We start from the raw sequence: 19751 nt of genomic DNA on the forward strand, positions 1-19751 counted from the left end.
TCACAGCATAATCATTCTGTTTGTTGGGGATTTATGTTAATTTGACTTCTGTCGCCCCCATGTGGTTTAACCAAAAAAGAATTGCAAGTCGAAAAGTAGTCAGAGATAGGCTACACAGTATATCCTTCTCTTGTTAGTTTTGCCCATAGAGGTTTTGCCTTTCAAGTTAAGTGTCCTAGCATGGCATGGTGCCCATTAAACATCATTCAAATCAATGACTAAATAAACTCACTTGATCAAAGTGATGAAGAACTGATCAATCTAGCCTACTGCTTTGCTGTTATATTAGGACCATGTTCCATTAGAGAAGACTGACACTAGTTGGGTAACTTACAAACCCACAGACTCCAGCAGCACAGAAAAAGAAAGAAAAATGAATGGGACATGTTAAAATGATGTTTATTTCAAAGAAGAAGAGGTTGTATCTGGAGAGGAACAGAGGACTATGATGTTACAAATCTGCTTGTTCCCATGAGAATAATGATCAGTGTTTAGAGACACACAAACCAGGATGTCAGGCCTATCACATTCTTTTGTGTGATATTCAACTAACCCCTATATGGGCACTTGGGACATCCCGAGCAGTCACATTCCAGTTTCTCACATCCTGCAGCCGTTTTGAAGGTTGTGCCATATGGAGATAGCTGAATAGGCTATATTGTTTTGCAGTCTCTTATGGTCTCTCAGTTTTGCTGTTGGAAAATTTCTGTCTGCATGTTTATGGTTCCATTATAAACAAAGATACAAAACTGGAGTCATAAAGATCCAGGAAGCTTACCAGCACTGTTTTGGGAGCCAAATAGATATTCATACGCAATCAATGAATCCCTATGACAGGCGGCTCACGTGTATACACTTCCAATTATATACTTTATGGATTCTATCAAATCCTTTGTTCATTAAAGCACACAAAGACTGATCAGGCAGGCCTCAAGCCTTATTCTCATTGATCAACCTAACAAAACTTAAATTATTTATTTAGTAACACTTTTATTCATACAAAAACAACAGAATATATAAAGAAAAGATCACTCTCACGCCTGGGAGTTCTACTATTGCTCAAAATTGCATTAGCTGAGGAAATGGCATGTATTGAATAAAAAAAAAAAAAAAAGAAGCAAACTTGAGTGTTTCACACAACCGCACACTCCCTTTGTCCTGTTCTGGCTTCACAAACTATGCTGTAAAACAAACTAAAATACAGAACGACTAAAAAGTCTGCTCCCTATACCTGGGCTAAAAGCTACAAACATAAATAACAAAAGCACATTAGTTTGGCTTTTACATTACACAGCTTCAAGAGTCCATCCAGTGTCCACTTTTCCTTATTTGATTCTGAAGATGAAAAACAAAAAAAACAAAAAACAACAACGATAACAACATCGATAACAATAAATGGAAATGACAGCTTTCTGTGGAGAGAGGAGTGAAAGCAGAGGGGATGAGAACTCCTGTGTGTGTTTGGTTGTTTCTCCATCACAGCTCATTTGGAAGCTTGCTCGCCCTCGTTGAGAGGCGTGTAACATGTAACGTGTCTGTGTTTTAGGTCCCTCCTGCGGGGGGTGCTGTGTGGTGCTGGATGGGTGAGAGGGGCTGAGGTCCGTGGCAGGCAGCCAGAGGGGTCTTTAGTCTGTAAAGTCTCTCTCTCCTCACTGCAGGAAGGAACAGCTGGGTCGGGAAAACCAGGAAGTTAATCTCGGACCACGGTCGGGTCGCCGCTGTGCGCCACAGACAAAACACATGCTCTCTTGTACACACACACACCTGACGCCTCCACGCCCACAAACACGCGCACAATCAGCCAGACCCAGACACCCCTGCTGGTCTCTAGGTGGTTCGTTCCTCCCCATCGGCCTCCTGCTTGGTCCTCCGCAGGTTGCTCTTCATCTTGACAAACTCGGGGGTGTTCTCCTGCTCCTCCTCGTTTTTCTGCTGCTCCAGCTCCAGCTAGAGGAATACACATATTAACAAATTCACGTTAGACAAATTCTATATCTGCTTGATTTTATGGTATGTTAAAATGACTCAACTACATACAAACATTCCTTCTCTGTGCAGAAGTGACAACCTATATGTGATAACGGCTATATCTTTCAGCTGGCAATCATTTTCATCTTTGTTGTCTCTTGTGCCCTGATACAGTGACAACATACATCTATTTACCAAGTCCATTTTCCAAGTTTCAAAGTAACAGACTGTGAGTGTGTGTGTTCTTCCAAATATTCACCTGCTCTAGTTTCTGTTGTCTTTTCATGAGCTCTATCTCCAGGTCGCTCCTCTTCTTGTGAGCCTCCTGCTCCTCCTTCTGGGCCTTGAGAACTTGCTCCCTCTTTCTCTTCTCCAGAACCTTCTGGAGCTCAGGCTTGTTCTGGGGAGCCAGACCCCTGTGGAGAATGAGTCAGAGAAAGAGCAGGTTACCATGACGAAACTTAATCAACAACCCACGACAAGACATCCTGACGACACTACAGAGGAAGACTGGCATTCACATTTATACGTGAGAGCGATGACCTGATTCCAGTTTGACATGGAGATCTGAATTAACATGTCAATCGTATTTCAGGCAAGTTTATGCAACGTGGACTTTTAGCCCATCACATTTGCTAATCTGTGTGCAAGGAGGGTGCCAGCACCGGAACTGACTTTGGAAATGTGTGATGAAACCATGGGTCCTGACCTCTTTTTTTCCACCACAGGTCCGTTCTGGCAAAACCAACTTCCAAAAATATCACCCTCTATCTTACACAATATGAAAATCCATTCATACGACCACAGACAGCAGACTCGGGGTAACAATGCATTTAGAAACCGGAAGGATTGTTATACAACTGTCTGGTTTTGTGTAGTAAAATTAAAAAAAGGGGGACAGGGCCGTCTTACTACACTGTGAGCATTTCTTGCCAAGAGGAGCCAAATATTACTATTATGTAACTCTCCAAACTCCTCCAAATTACAACAGAGAGGGGTGGGGGCTGAGGATGAGGCTTGAGAGTACTTAAGATCAATTGAAAGCTGTAACAGTAAAAGTAGGGTTTTGTTTGCTGCCAAAAGGGCGTAACTGCACTTACGCCCTTTTGACACCAAGAAAAACCCCACTTTTGACACTGAACAAGCATTGTGGGTAGAGGATTCTAACAGCACACATCAATAAGTGAAAAAAAAAGTAGTAGTTTAGAATCAAAAGTAGTATCTTATATCTATAGAGGTTTATTAAAAAGGTTTATTAAAAGTTTTTAACAGAAAAAATGTATCAATCAATTTGATATGTTCCATGTAGCCTACAATTTTAAAGGCCTTGGTGAAAGTTGCTGAGCATTACCTCAAGATAAAGATATTCATTCTGATCTTGTTTTATATTTCAGTGTTGATTGAAGTGTAATTGCTAGATTTGTATTAAAAATGAATGTGTTTTACAATTATTTACTTACATACGCCCATATTCTGCATGGCTGTATTGGGACAATGTTTGTGCCAAAAAGGCGTATTCACTCTTTTGCCATTTTTAAAAAAGTGAACAAATATAATTCAACTTAAACTGTAGCAGTATTGTTTTTATAGTAATGCTTAATCTGATAACATAAAAAGTTAAAATATTGTGCTTAGTATGTGGTAACGGCAGCTGATCCAAGTTTGATCAAAATTTGTTTTGGCTCTCCTGTAAAATCTACTATAATGCACTTACGCCCTTTGGCTCCGAGCCCTCGATGTGTGTGTGTGTGTGTGTGTGTGTGTATGTCTGAGGGGAACAGGGGGTGCTGAGGGTGAGCTTGAAAAGGCAAAAGCCATAAAACAGCAAAGTCTGCAAAGGATTATGGAGGCACAATAAAGCGGCACAAAAGTCAAGAGCTTCAAAAGACAGAGGTTATCCTCGGTCAAATATCCAATCTCCTTGTCCTTTAAGTCTACAGAAAACTGCCACGATCCTGATTACTTTCCTTCGCAGAAAACTAAGCTCATTGATTTACCTTTCGCCATGACAGCCTGTCTCTGTTTAGGCTGTGTATGTACTTCAGGGAAAACACGCCGCAGCCTACCTGACTGCAGTTTAGCACAACAACAGCGCCTCAATTAAACGCATTAATAAATCTGAAGATTACATAACCAAGCCCCCATTGCTCCAAGAAGCAGTGGGAGTTAATTTCCATCGAGCCGTTACTTTATCGGAAGTCGTTGCTGCAGTGAAAATGTCCCGGTTTTCCTGACACAGAGGGTCTTATGAAAGCACTTTAGCGAGCCGAGGCATAGCGGAGGGTAATTGATGTGTTATCGGGTCAGGTTGACTAAAGCACTCCACTCTGAGGGGGAGGAGGTCAAGGTCACTCAGAGTAATAACAAGACGGGCTGTGGAGAGATGCTTGCTCCGCTCTGCTCTGTTACGTAATCACAGACCCCCGACCCCTCCCACCAGCACACGCCCTCTAGCAAACTAGGAAGTTATCTAATAGCCAATACATGTACATAAGCAAGCGTGTGAACATTTCCCACACATTCCCAACAGTTCCCACACACCACTATCCCCATCTGCCCAAACGCTTAACCTGACTTGGTGACTTGATTTTACAACATTCCTCTGTGTGTGTGTGTGTGTGTGTGTGTACGCTGTGTGTGTGCGCACTCTTGGTATGTGACTGTGAGTCCATCTGTGTGTGATGTGTGTGTAGGATGGGTCACCACAACAAAAGGTAGCTAAGGGAGAGAGAGAGAGACCCTCAGCTGGAAACTGTTTTGTAATCTTGCTTACATAACACTCCTCCTTTATTCTCTCCATCCATCCATCCATCCATCCATCCATTCATCCATCCATCCATCCCACCCTCCCTCTCTCATCGCCGTGACTAATCCATTGCGCAGGGAAACATTCTGTACTCTGCAGTACAGGGTATACGGCCCAGTCAAAACAAGTCTATCCCATTAAACCCAATAGATCCATTCTATGGGCTTCTACTGGCACTCAGACCCATAAACAAAATTTACTGCAACTTTGGGAACAAAACAAAGACAACAATGACATTTTTTCAGATTTTCTTTCTCTAAAATGTAATAAAATGCACTAATATTTTTGTTTATTTTCTCCCTGCCTCTCTCTTTCTGCCTACCCTGCCCTTTCTCCTGTCACTCAATAATGCCCTGCATCCATCCATCAATACAATGACCCGTTTGAGACAGAGCATCACTGTGATGTAACAGCTGTCAACAGCGCGTGTGTTTATGTATTTATTTATAGCTCGGACACGGAGCTGGAGGCAACTGTGTTTACTGAGAGAAAATATAGACATTCAGTGTCATGAGGATGATCATCGTGACTGACGTGCGCATGCACCGCCCCCCCCCCCCCCCCCCCCCGAAGGAAATCTCTAAGCATTAATCCAGCATTAATACTGATATTGAGGGTTTAACCCGTACAGTATATCTATGTTTCCTTTACATAAGATATTTCTGACAGAGTAATGCACTTGGGGTTTTATATAATGGTTCCTATGAAAGTTTTATGTGCTGAGCTTTACATAATACTGGAGCTTCTCACCCCGGGGTCGGAGGGACCCATGAAGTCAACTACAGTGACGCACTGCAGAAATGCTCGTCCAGTCTGCATGGATACTAATCAGACCAATTACAAGAAAGTAGCATAATAATATAAGTCAACCTCCCTCCAGATAGAGGTACAAGTATACGCTTGGATCTGGGGACTGTTTATATTGTTTTTCCTGGCCTTTATCCTAACTTGTTTAGGATAAAGGCAAACCTGCAACAACTAAGGAGATGGAGTAGAAACTGTTGTACAGGAAGAGATGTTAAACACTAAATAGGTAAATAAACCACTATCTGTCCAGTCATAACTTAAGGCTTGGAACTCAACCACCTTTATTAAACGGCAAGCTGATTTTTGTTTATTTGCCATAAACCATGATAAAACTTGGGTGTGGTTGCTAACTGTATAATAAAGAATCTGTCCTTCCTCAGGAGTAAATGGGGAGTGTCAGAGTGTGTTGATTAGGAAAGAGTTGAGGAGAAACAGAGAGAGAGAGGTGCAGAGTGTGTTTTCATGTCTCCTGACCTCTTCTGGTTCATGAGCAGCTCTCGGTGCAGGTCCTGGTGGTTTCGGGAGGTCTTGACCGGGTTGATCAGCTTCTTGGGTTTGATGAGCTCATCACAGTCTCCCTCCAGATAGTCTGGCTCCGCCATGACACTCCTCCCCGGTGACAGAGATAGACCAGGGTCACACGGATCTGAATGGAGAGAGGCAAGCAGGAAGGAGCTTCACTTAACAATACCACTATTGTAACTTGGGTGGGGATGCACCAAAACAATTTGATTCCCTGGTGACACAGAAATATCAGTGTGTTACAAAGCCACGCATTTTCCAGGAACTTATTTTCCCCTGGAAGCACACTTCTTTCAAAACCCGACAATGGCATATGCTCAGAGTTTTTGGCTGGTCTCTGTAGTGATTGAGTCAGCGCTGGAATTACATAATTGTTCCACACAGGGAGAGCCGGAACATTTCATCCCCTTGTTAGATGATGTGAAAGCCATATGCAAAATGGTGAGATGAAATCAGGACAGCACTGAACCATAATTTAATATATTTTCATTGGGCAAATTGTTATGTAAATAACCCTAACCCAGTGGTTCAAAACTTTTTTGGTCCAAGTGCAAAGCGATCCCTAAAAATGAAGCATTTCCTACTCATCACCCCCCCCCCCCCCCCCCCCCCCCCCCCCCAGACAGGGGCGCACATGCCCAGAATGGTGAACTGTGACACCAACCAATGACTTATTTTGCAGTTTTTGGCAGTTCAGCATTTCACCAGAAAGTAGGTTGCAAGATTAGGACCATGTTTATATAAATAAATAAATCATTTTGTGACCCCTGGGTCACTTATCTAGCCATTATAAAGCTCAGATATAATTGTGATAGACGTCTGACCAATATCTCATGGTAATGGCACGGTGCATGCAATAACACCTTAATAAATCATTTTTATTAGGCTACAACTTCAAAGACAAACTGATATCACAGTCAACACAGAGCTACTGTTCTTCAGTCTACTTTGCTCAATAAAAATATTCAAATGTGCATCTGAACTGATGGCTCACAGTATTAGTGCACTCCACAATCCAGTGATTCTGATTTGAATAAACACATTAACAGATAAGCTTGCAGATCTAGCACATTACGATAACGGCACAAAAACAATCGAAAATTTGACTAGTTGGATGTTTATTTATCTTTTCAAATAATATTTGTCATTAATAAGATTAAAACGGCTAAGTAGGCCTACTTAACCTTTAAATACCTTTTTAAAAATGCACAAAAACCTCCGGATGGTTAATCTTACACTGAACATGTTGTTAACTGCGTTCAACAACTTTGGCTTAACTCACCCTGCAGATGAGGAAAGACGGGGTATCTGAACATAGTCGCCATCTCTGCTGTTACTTTGTTTCTGATAAAAAATTCCAAGTCGACTTATTAGAAAATGCGGCCTTGTTAATTAGTGCGCAGCAGAGCCTGAATGCAGAGAGGCTCTGTCCCGCACAGCTGTCTCCTACTGAGGCTGGAGCGCAAAGTCCCGTCCGGCTTCGACAAGAACAAGGTTTATCATTGCCGAGCAGCTCGCTCCCTATTATACGCCCCCAGACCTCTCTCTCTCTCTCTCTCTCTCTCTGTCAATGTCTCTCTCCCTCCCTCACCTACTCCCTCCCACTCACTCACATCGCACATCTCTGGTCTGAGACCAGTTTTTAACATCAGTTTTTCCATTTATGGAGAAATAGGGAGCGTATTCCCCCAATGAAGTTACTCAGTAGTGCTCTCATCGTACTTTTATATGACCCATGGTATCACTATAGGCTAATATTCCTATGCGGACTTACAGTTTAGCTGTGCGCAGTCTATTCTTTTTTCGGATTTGGTTAAATGGGTGAACAGGGTTTTCTACCGATTCATAGTTATAGTACCGAGCCTGTTTACTTAATTAATAATTGCATCAAAACGCACTTCTCTCAAAAAAGGCTACGCAGTTCTTCTCCCCCAGACTGAATGATTGAGGTTGATGTACAACACGGAAGACATTTGGAAATCAAAAGTCATGTCCTCAAATACCTCCATTTCGTTCGGAGGTTGGCGTTACGAGGTGCTACGGTTGCTAGGTTACGAGTTTCTGATGCCTCTTGTAACTGATATAATGCATAACAGAACATAAACAACGCGGACTGATATGTTCTGCACTGAGGTTTTATATTTTGGTACTCAGTCGGCCAATCATATTGCTCGGTCGGAACTAAGTGTGGTACATCGCACGTGCTGGAGACAAAAGCGGAGGAGTGATGCGCCCTCAAAATCAAAACAAACGCACAAAGAATAGATAGACGTAATGACGTCAGGGTTCCACTAGAGGTCGACATTCCTGCATCCCAGAAGCCAAACCATGTAGGTTACATAACAAAGACCCCTAGAAAAATATGCTTTCTGGCTGCACACACTGCAGGACAAAGAGCTATGCCTAGAAATCAAAATATACTGGATTTGATGAACATAATGGCAATAAATAAACAGTTGCATCACTTGTATAATGCTGCATCACTGGTTATAATGCTGTTAGGAGCCCACTATAACCTATTCCCTCAGCCAATCACTGTATATTATATGATATGGAACATTATGACATACTTTGTATTTGTGCATGCGAGCAGGCGGAGGTGGGCAGAGCAGCTTGTGACTGAGCATCAGGGGATGTGTGTGAGCAGAGCACACACGTGCTGTGTGCAGCGGGTACATCAAAGGCGGTTTTCTGTTAATGCCAGTGGCGGGGGGTGGAGGATCTTACAGGCTGGCGGTGTTGTGAAAGTGTCCGTTAGCCTAACACATCTGCTCCTACTTCCTGCATGCCCCAAGGGAGAGGGGAAGTGACATAGGGAGTTCAAAGGGTCCTGCAACCTCAAATTGGAGCCCAGTCTACCTTGTCATTGGTTAGCGCCGCACATTTTAATTTATGTTCCACCTAATGCATAGTTGTGGCAGAAGATCTCTCCCACTCATTCTGTTACTGTGTTTTGGGTCAGAACTATATACCAACAGTCACTTCAAAATATACTTTCCATGTCTTAACGTGTACACACTCATATTCAGTATGTCTGTGTGCCACACTATGTGTACTGTGATCAGGTATAAGTTTCTCTCTGAGCATGTGTGTGTTTATTAAGGTACACTGTTTTCGGGACAACACTCCCTGCTGTTCCAGGAATCTCCATTAAAACAGCTTGTTTATTGGTTTTGGAAGCACACCCTCTCAAGCACACACACACAACACACACACACCCTTAATGAGCCTCCATACGACCCGGGACTCTGAGATGTCTGCGTCCAGGGGAACAGACCCAGCATTTAGGAGATTCAAAATGTCCAGGCATTCACTCATAATAAGACAAGACAGTCAGTCAAAACAGAGGAAAAAGACAGGAGAAAAAGTGGGTCAGAAAGGAGAAATGGGTAGGCAGAGGAACAGCTTTCCTCTGTTTACTCCACTTTTTCTCCATGTCATCCTCATGACCTGTATATGACTGCGATCTCACATCCTGTTAATAGTCACTCTTTTAAACAGCTAGCTTAGAGGTTAAATATCCAATCAAACATCCTAGAAGAAACAAACAGAGAGACAGAAAGGTCAAAAGTGGCGCAGAAGGAAATACACCATGTTACAATCAGACTTTGCCACCGCAAACTTTGTAGATTTCCATTAATAAGTAAGTAATAAGTAAGTATATTTCCATTATTGAGGTGTTTGCTTTTCACTTTGTAAAGACAAAACGAAAAGAGAGAGTGATTGAGTGTGTGTGTGCGTGCGTGCGTGTGACAGAGAGCGTGTGATTGGATGCAAGTTTTGGGTAACGATCAAAAACGTGTTTGTACTAGTGAGTGTGTGTGAGTGTACCCTGGTGGCAGGGTGCATTAGAGCTGATAGAATGACTGTCTTGGAAGGGTTGAATACCCGCACTGTGCCAAGTTGTTGCATCAGAGCTGCCTGGCCTGGTCTTTCCTGTTGCTACATGAGCTAACAGAATAACACACACACACACACACACACACACACACACACACACACAGAGTTGCATTCAAACACACTCCTTTCAATTTCCCCCTTAACTGTCATTTTCCCATAGTCCCATAGCTATATGAGCTACCAGAATAACACACACACACACGCCTTTCAATTTCCCCCTCAACTGTCGTTTGCCCACCCACACTTAATGTAGTGACACAGGAAATGATGCCAACTTACTGACACCGCAAGGCTTCTAACAGGGTTTCACTGTGTACGTTTTCAACAACTGAAATAAACTCCCCAAAAACAAACAACCTCACAGCTAACTTACACACTTATAGTTCACAAGCTTATAGACAAATGAACCCAGTGAAATCTATATATAAAAAGCACCCTCTATGATACAGCCCTAGAGGAGCACAGATGGGCAGAAAGGCTAATGATGAGGGATGGGGAGGAGAAACTAGATTGGCCATTATCAGTCTCTCTCTATTGTTTCACTGCCAGGGAGCAGACAGACAATACTGGAGGGAGGACAGGGAAGACAAACTACGGGAAAAAGTGTTATGTAAAGAGAACGAAGAGAGAAAGAGATGGATAGCTAACATGTCAGGATCAGCGCAAGGCGGGACGAAAAAGACAGCAAGACAGAGAACAGAATGCTGAATAATGATATTAAGATTCTCCCATTCATGAGTCATGACTGGCTCTAGTCATCATGCTGCAGCCCTTACTGCAGAGAGAGAGAGAGAGAGAGAGAGAGAGAGAGAGAGAGAGAGAGAGAGAGAGAGAGAGAGAGAGAGAGAGAGAGGGGAATGGAAAAAGAGAAGATGAGAGCAGCTGGTGGCCTGCTTCACCATCTGACCCCCTGTCCCCCTACAACACGCACAGACACAAACGCAGCACGTTATCCACTGCGCTGACTGCAGAGGGGTTGGGCGGTCAGATGTCATTGGTTCTGAAGACACGCCAGTCACCAGACCACGCCCGGTCGGTCATTAGCGAGCCAGGATTCGTGACACAAAGGTGCATGGGGTTAGATTTACAAAAGGGGTTGATTTGATATGCTGATCATAGACACATACATACAGAAAAAAAAACAACAAGATGGGCTAGTTGCGAATCAGACTCACAATGTAATTCCATGACCAGCTAGAGAAAATTATTTCAAATATTCTTGAAACTTAATTTACCACATCACTCTCTGTTGCCTGTATCCCTTTTTCTCCCTCACTCTCCCTTTCTTTCTTTGGCCAGATCCTGTCTCTTCCACTCACAGATGGGAGGTCCAGCCCTCAGGGGAAATTGCGTCATCAATACCCCTAAAGCAACCCCCACACCCCATTCTCTGTCCCGCCCTCTCCCTGTCCCTCTACCTCACTCTCACACACCCCGTCTCCCTCCCCGTGTGTTAAAAGCTGAGCAGATCCGGGTGCCTTTCTGTTAATGAAGCGGTCATTCAGCCATAAATAGGAGAGGCCCTAATTAAAACACACAGATAGATGGGCTTTTAACTGACAGCTGCTGGGGCATGGGGGGGGGGGGTGTTTGAGAGAGAGAGAGAGAGAGAGAGACAGAGAGAGAGAGAGAGAGAGACAACACATAAATCATGTCAGGTTGTGCATACTCTCTTTCTCTCTCACACACACACACACACACACACACACACACACACAATCAGCACCAACTGGAAACATACCCACAGCATTTGTATCTCGTCTCATATGTGCATCTGTGAGTGAGAGAATGTGCAAATGACAGTCAGGCTCACCTCAGGCCAGCTGACCTGACAGCACATGCCAGGGAGAGATGCAGCCGCAAGATGAGACAAACCCTCCTGAACCCCACCAGCCGCTCTGGAGCATGAACATGCTCTTTACAAACATCTCCATCTGCACACAACTCCTATGCCAAATTCCATTCCTGTCACTGCCATCAATCAATCATGTTTAGACTGGGCAAAACAGATCTAAATTAAACGTATTACAAGCCTACAGTAGATGGTAGGTATGTGTGTGTGTGAGAGAGCCTAGTTATCTATTTGTATTCAAGTGTATTTAGACTATGGCAATATTGTTCATCTGACATTCATGCTGATAAAGCTTGAATTGCGGGACGAACTGAGGGAGACAGAGAAAGAAAGAAAGAGAGAGAGACAGAGAAAATGGTTCCTATACTGGGAGTTTGGGGGTTGAGGCCTGTTTTGTATTTCCTGCCTTGGAGTCGGGGCCTGAAGCAGAAAAGAGGAGCAGGGGGATTCTGGGGCCTCATCATGTACTGACCCCCCGAGAGCAACCCTGCACCTCCCCTTTCCCTCAATAAGATGATGTCACTGGGGAGACGCCGGGGTGTGGGAATTTAGATTCGGGGTGTACGGGTTCATAAAACACAGATGCACAGATGCGCTCCCATGCACCAACACCCACGCAAGGAAAACATCATGTAAAACGTAGTGCGTCATGTGAGGGAGGCGTGTGCTGTCAGGCTTTAGCTATGCAGTATATGTGTGTGTGTGTGTGTGTGTGTGTGTGGAAGTGAACGCCTTTAAACAGAATGTCTGCCAACCAGGAGAAATAATATAGGTCTTACTTCATACACAGGCATTTGAATTACTGTGACTTTCTCATTGTCTTGCACGTAGTTCTCATCTCTCTGTCCACTGCATGCTTACTGTATGCAGAACTTAATTTTTTTTCATGAGAGGCAGTCCAGCAATATCAGAGAGCTTTTCTCCATCGTGATGAGCTTTTCTAACTCAGCATCTCAAGACAGCCGTATTCATTTGCCGACGTTAAACACTCAAGTGGAATCGATAAATTAAATAGCAATAGAAGAAAGTTGAGAAGTGAGAGAGAGGAGTTTAACTATCTCACTATCACACCAAGGCCTTTTCTGCCCACTGTAAACCACAAGCACTTCAATTTCTGATAACAGAGAAGGACAGGAGCGGAACCTTTAGAGGTATATAAAGACTGACTCTACTTCTCATTTCTCTGTTCCTTTTTCTCCATTAAAATAACAATAAAAAAAAATAACAGTCAAATACCCATTCGTCAGATCTTTGGCAACGGTTATACTTGACATGTCAATGTCATTTTTGAGGTCTGACTGAGATCACGCTGCTGCGATCTTGGCCTGAAAATGTCTGTTATGCATCTCTTGTGGCTGTAGTTATTTCAATCTGTGTCTGTGATACTTTCCATCCCTCTTTATCGCTTCACATTGCTTTTATAAGCTTTGTGGCTGCATTGGGTCCAGACTACATTGAAGTCTGGTGATAACGTGAGCCTGAAAACTTCCATATTTGGTTTTGAGTATCTGACTGCAATGTGAGCAAATATTTGATTTTTGTGTGTCCAGACCAGTCACTTAATGCATGATGGGACGATAAAAAACGCTGTGCAATGACAAGTGTAATGGAAGCCTTACAGTGTTAAGACACAGATGAGCACAATTTTATCCTGATTCTCTGTTTCCCTTTGAAACATGTTTGGGTCAGTTTGTGTTCAGTATCGACTGAAGTTATTCCATGCGGTGGCTGATATGCGCTCCTGTTGCCACACGTTGGGACGGCCCCAGGCTGAGGCAGATTACAGAATGAATGGGGCTGGCTGAAAAGGCACAGACACCACTTTGAGTCATGGCACGGGAATGTGATGAACCGGCAAAGCGATTATCACGTTGGAGAACACACAGCCGCACAACAGCGTATAGATGATAGGCGAGCACACAGAGACATAAATGTACCTTCACACACAAACAGACATGAGTGACAGAAACATATGGATGCATAGGCTACTACTCTCTCTACACCTGTCTTGAAAAAGTGAAAATCAAAATCGCTTACTCTGACCAAGTACTGAGCATATGTCCTGCATAGTGAGTAATTGGTGAGGTGTGTGTGAGGGGGGGCAGTTTGGGGTCACACCTGTCAGTCAGACACAAAGGCGGTTCTATACCCCCTCACAGCTGGCACCGACACATGGTCATGTATGGATATGCATACATCTGATGAGAACAGTTGGACAGAGACAGATGAGGAGGACACACCCTAAAAGGACAACAGTTATCCATATGCATTTCATGTGGATCTTTCCCACCATGATGCAAACCTGTACCCACACACTGCACTGACCTACATGAATGCCTTTCACATCACCCTCTTAAACATCACCCTATTAAACACAGTTCCAATATCTGTCCCTTTGGCGGTATAAACAGCCTGTAATAAAAAAGCACAGCCGTTTGGTCTGGTTCAGTAGTGTGAGGTACCGTCCAGTCATAAAAGGAAGTGTCTTTGTTATGGCTCTAGTGTCTGTTCCAGTTCCAGATTCAAAGCTTTGTGCTTTACTGCTGTTTTTCCCCTCAAAGCCCCTCGGAGAGGAGAGTCACGCCCCTCCTCATCTTCTACTGGCTGAGCCCAGCTGGGAGCTCAAATCTCATTGGCTGGGAGGCACATTGGGGAGGATTAGGGAGGTTCTCCTTTGTTTACATGCTGGTGCAGAAAACCCAATAACAACTGTTACCTTGGGCAACCAGACAATCTTCAGTTACAGACAGACGGACACATGGGAGTGCTGACTGAGCGTGCACGTACACATGCACCCCCACACACCGATAACGAGGTAACCAGGTGTCCAAAAACAGGCCCACAGAAAGTCTTTGTTCTCTCTGATTCTATCCTTTATGCTCGGAATGACAGAAAATGTATATATGTACACACACATACACAAACATTTTTAGCTGGGACAGTAGGCAATCATGCGGTTTCATTGCCTGATGAAACTTTCCAAACCCATTATGGGTACACAGTCTGGAAACCCAGTTGACCTCAGGCAGTGAGAGAGGGATGTGGCTCTGTTCTTCCGTGGGCGCATGTTCCTGTGTATCTTTGTAATAAGACAGGATCATATGTCTTGATACAGACTTACCAAGAGCTTAATCCAATTCATGCAGCTCAGACTCCCAATCTCTCTATACTTCAACCTAACAAGCTATAAGGAGGAAGGCATTTAGAGTGTGCCTGTGTGTGTTTGTGTGTGTCATCCATTCACTATGACTACACAAAGTGGCCAGCACAGTAATGGTACTTTATTGTGATTGAGGCTCCTGCATAACAGCAGGAAAATCAATGGGATTCTTTGGAGAAGCTGAGTCTGAGTGTGTGTGTGTGTGTGTGTGCGTGTGTGTGTGTGTATGAGACATATTTTTTTGTTCCTTGCTATGCATGTGTGTGTATCCGATCTCGCTTTTTATAATCTATAGAATAAATACATCAACATAAAATTCTGAACATGCTCAAACAAAGGCGTCTTTCATATGTACAACTATCTCTGTGAGCACAACACCCGCTCCACCAGCTCTATCAAGAAACTCAATACCTGAATTGTGACATCATAATCTAAAACCATGGCAACCAAACCACAGTGCAGTGTAAACAGATCCTTTGTGCTGTTGTAGGATTCTGTGATTTCATCACTGCTGTTTTCCTTGCATCATAATATCATATTGTGGCTGGTTCAGTCCACATGGAGAGGATCCGTGATGCATTCCTATTGTCTGTGAACCAGTGGAGAAAGATCATTAAAAAAAAAAAAAAAAAAAGCAACTGACCAAAACACTCTCAGAAAAACAATCAAATAAAAACAACATATTTGCTGCCCATTTAGGAATTAACTCACCCAACTATGTAAGCCTGGCAAATTGGTGATGTGGGATAAAAGCTTTAACCCAAATGTGTTAGCTGGATCAAGAGGAAAAAACATCAAAAAATCAATGTCCACTAAACAGCCAGGTCAAAACAAAAAGGCCTGGCTCTTAGTTAAAGAGCAGGGAATGTGAACACAAAAGTTCTAAGATAGCATGAACTAAAAAGTCGAGATGGTTTTAATAAAATCATGAGGAGCCCACTCTCAGTAAACAGTACAGATAGAGATCTATACTCAGAAAACTTAGTTTACACGGTCATTACAGGAGATAAAATTTAGATACATATGCTACAAGGTAGTCTTTCACTGCCTAAGAACAAAATGTCTTTCACTGTCCATGTACCAGGAAAGAGCAAGGGAGCTTGATGAAGACACACACACACACACAGACACACACGCACGCACACACACACACACACACACATCACACACAGGAATGGTGCGGCTTGTGCAGCCTAGGTCTTTAGTCTGGGGCTCAGTGCATTCTGCTGAGTAATGAAAAATTTGTGCCCACAGACAGACCAGCAGGACTGATGGAGATAATACTGTCAACACACATGTGGTTGCCAGTTACCCCCCTTCAGGACACACACAAACCAGTGTCCTGTCCCAAATACCTTGATTCCTTCAGTTCAGGGTCGAGTCCTCGACAATGGACTCACATTCTACGATGAAAACCATTTGAGAAACGGACCAGAACCGCTAATGCTCACATGCCATTATGGAATGGAAAATCAAGCCATTTCATTCACGTATTTAGACTCCTTTGAGTGCCATAAGAATGAAGCAGTGAGCATTCCATTTGTAACACCCAGCACACACACACACACACACACACACACAATGACACCATCAGCCCTTACGGGAAATAGAGACAGCAAGAGAGAAGGAGTAAGAGAAACAGAGGAGAGGAGGGAAGAGGGGGTTCAAAGATCAGAAAACAGATGTAAATCGTTTAGCAAACTCCCCTCCAAATGACTAACACATGTGCGAGGCCTTTCCCCTCCCCACACACACACACACACACACACACTCTCTTTAGCTCTGCACCGAGACGGACCGACATACTCATTCATGTCATCTGCCTTTGTCACTTTCTCTCCGCCTAAAAGAGTTAAAATTAGAGTTACTGCTTCACACGATAAGGGCGCTCACTTCTGTTTGCCAGGCTGCTGCGGCTGCCTCCACCTAGCAAACACACACTCAACGCTTTGCCTGGGGTTGGGATCCTGTTTGCATACACTCTTGTTAAAGTTTGACAGCAACTGTCTGAGGCAATCTTTCTGACGAAGCAAGCCACTGCAAAACAGAAGTAGCAAAAGGTTGCAATTGACAAACCTGTTGTCACATCGAAAAATAAAACACACACCCACACACACACTTTACTCCACATGACAGTTGCTCCCTCTCACTGATGACAGCACAGGCCAGTGTGTCAGCGATGACTGAAGCCATGTGCTTTATCAGAACAGACAGTGTTGTGGTCATGGCTGTGCTATTACACACAGTCTTACTCACACATGATGAATTCAACTAGAGCTCATCAATTAAATATGGTCTCTTCTATAGCTGTTTGTCTCACAAATGGGCGTCATTGAGACTAATCTTAAAGCTATATCAATCTGTGTACACTAGTAATAGAGAAGAGAACTCTAGAGCACAACTATAATGAATTTTGGAAGGACAGTATACAGATATTACATCAAACATATAATGGCCTCTCGAAATATTATAGCAATACCATAGAAATATTATAGCAATACCATAGGAGTACCATATGTCACTATGAGATCTATACTGAGCACCACGGAAACACTTTGAAAATTACACTGATTTTTCCTACTACTATTCCTCTCCCACAATGCAATGTATTAACTGCCACGAATAACACGAATCTACTTCAAAGTACACGAAACTGTTAGTCTGTACATGCAGTACAACAATCTCAGCGCTTGCTCTCACTGTCCCGTCGGCTAGTCATGCGCTGCAACAAAAGGAGACAATGAAACAAGAGTTTGTCTTTTGCAATCTCATTCTCTTTCTGTTCGTGCGTGTCTTTCTTTTCTTTCATTTTCTTTCCTTATAAAGCTCATAAAGCCAAAACCTGGCGCTGTTGTTACCGGGGGCCCGACGGGACAGACAGTCAAAACGTGCTGCTTTGTTAGTGCGCTCATTTAACAATCATACGAAAAACACACCAGCCCAGACACACACCTACCTCAAACTCGACCCCGCCGCGACTTCTCCAACTCAACTTGTTCAATATTTCAAATGACAAAGTGGTTCAGGCCACATCAGTGCGTCTCCAGATCACTTCTCGGGGTTAAGGTGTGTCTGCGACTCTGCCCGCTGCTGCTTTTCTGCCGCTTTGGAAAGTGTTCAATAGCTGTAGCTGTAGCACACACACACAGTCAGGACCCATAGAAAATGTAAATTAAAGCTGGGTGGGAGGGATGATATGATGTCACGCAGGGGGCTCCTCCTCCTCCGCCTCCTCCTCCTCCTCCTTTCTTCATCTGCTCACTGACTAGATGGGGGAGACCCCTCGACGCTCTAGGCGGGGCGTGGATGGAGCGCAAACACACACGCACGCGCGCGCGCGCACACACACACACACACGCACACACACACACACACACACACACACACACACACTCTACATTCAAATTTTTAATAGGCTACCATGATGGCACTACCAAAAAATCTCTATAATATTCTTATAATAATACTATACGGACTTAGTGTGTCTGGTACTCAATACAGAGTTTATAGGGACCTTAGGCTACTTTGTAATATATCCTATATATTTTTAATCTCCTATATTATTGCTACAATGTTCCTATATAGTGTGTATGTGGGACTCAATAGTGAGTTTACAGTGATCATATCGAGGGCTCGGAGCCAAAGGGGCGTAAGTGCATTATAGTAGATTTTAAAGAAGAGCCAAAACAAATTTTGATCAAACTTGGATCAGCTGCCGTTACCACATACTAAGCACAATATTTTAACTTTTTGTGTTATCAGATTGAGCATTACTATAAAAACAATACTGCTACAGTTTAAGTTGAATTATATTTGTTCACTTTTTTAAAAATGGCAAAAGAGTGAAATACACCTTTTTGGCACAAACATTGTCCCAATACAGCCATGCAGAATATGGGCGTATGTAAGTAAACAATTGTAAAACACATTCATTTTAATACAAATCTAGCAATTACACTTCAATCAACACTGAAATATAAAACAAGATCAGAATGAATATCTTTATCTTGAGGTAATGCTCAGCAACTTTCACCAAGGCCTTTAAAATTGTAGGCTACATGGAACATATCAAATTGATTGATACATTTTTTCTGTTAAAAACTTTTAATAAACCTTTTTAATAAACCTCTATAGATATAAGATACTACTTTTGATTCTAAACTACTACTTCAGCTACCAGCAGTCTTACTGTCAGAGCTCATCTTGACCAGTTCACACTCCTAACATTATAAAATAACATTCTGAATCTATAGGCCTAAGTATTTCATGGGAATATTAACATATTTACATTCATATAATATTGACCTAGAATATTAATTAGGATATGAATAGGACACTAAAAATGATGTGATCATGCTGCCATGCTAGCATTACTTACGTCAGCATGCATTTTGAGTTGACCTAAGTGCTGTTAGAATCCTCTACCCACAATGCTTGTTCAGTGTCAAAAGTGGGCTTTTGCTAGGTGTCAAAAGGGCGTAAGTGCAGTTACGCCCTTTTGGCAGCAAACAAAACCCTACTTTTACTGTTACGGCTTTCAGTTTTTGTTTAATTAAAACTTATGGGTCATGATTTCAGTTGTGTCCTTTTGGCACTGAAAAGATCTCACTGAGACCTTTCAATACTTCATGGTATTTTATTTTTTAATTTCTGATAATATTACTGTTGGATTTTCTGTGGTATAATTTTTATACCTATAATAGCTGAATGATATCTTAAAGTTTTGCTGTGATTTT

At 42.9% G+C, this 19751-nt stretch overlaps 1 protein-coding gene across 2 annotated transcripts; it reads right to left on the reverse strand.

The window, feature by feature from the left end:
• Positions 1-378: 378 nt before the first annotated feature.
• fam107b (family with sequence similarity 107 member B) lies at positions 379-18163 on the reverse strand. 2 transcript variants are annotated; one of them, XM_071927299.2, is made up of 4 exons: positions 17972-18163; positions 6056-6227; positions 2228-2384; positions 379-1947 (listed from the first exon to the last, which is right to left on the reverse strand). In XM_071927299.2, the coding sequence occupies exons 2-4, from the start codon at positions 6181-6183 to the stop codon at positions 1828-1830; spliced, it is 405 nt and encodes a 134-aa protein (XP_071783400.1). In that variant the 5' UTR covers positions 6184-6227; positions 17972-18163; the 3' UTR covers positions 379-1827. The 2 variants fall into 2 exon arrangements, with proteins under 2 accessions (XP_071783400.1, XP_071783399.1); XM_071927298.2 differs by lacking the exon at positions 17972-18163 and adding an exon at positions 7386-7522.
• Positions 18164-19751: the final 1588 nt, after the last annotated feature.

Source organism: Centroberyx gerrardi, chromosome 4 (assembly GCF_048128805.1).
Source record: "Centroberyx gerrardi isolate f3 chromosome 4, fCenGer3.hap1.cur.20231027, whole genome shotgun sequence".
NCBI classification, from domain to species: domain Eukaryota; kingdom Metazoa; phylum Chordata; class Actinopteri; order Beryciformes; family Berycidae; genus Centroberyx; species Centroberyx gerrardi.

Bases quoted from the DNA above. Each gene is read 5' to 3' on its own strand.
- fam107b (XM_071927298.2), bottom strand. From the start codon at position 7,428: ATGGCGACTATGTTCAGATACCCCGTCTTTCCTCATCTGCAGG. The intron at 6,228-7,385 runs GTGAGTTAAGCC...CTCTCCATTCAG, and splicing joins CGTCTTTCCTCATCTGCAGG to ATCCGTGTGACCCTGGTCTA. The intron at 2,385-6,055 runs GTCAGGAGACAT...CATTCTCCACAG, and splicing joins CTGCTCATGAACCAGAAGAG to GGGTCTGGCTCCCCAGAACA.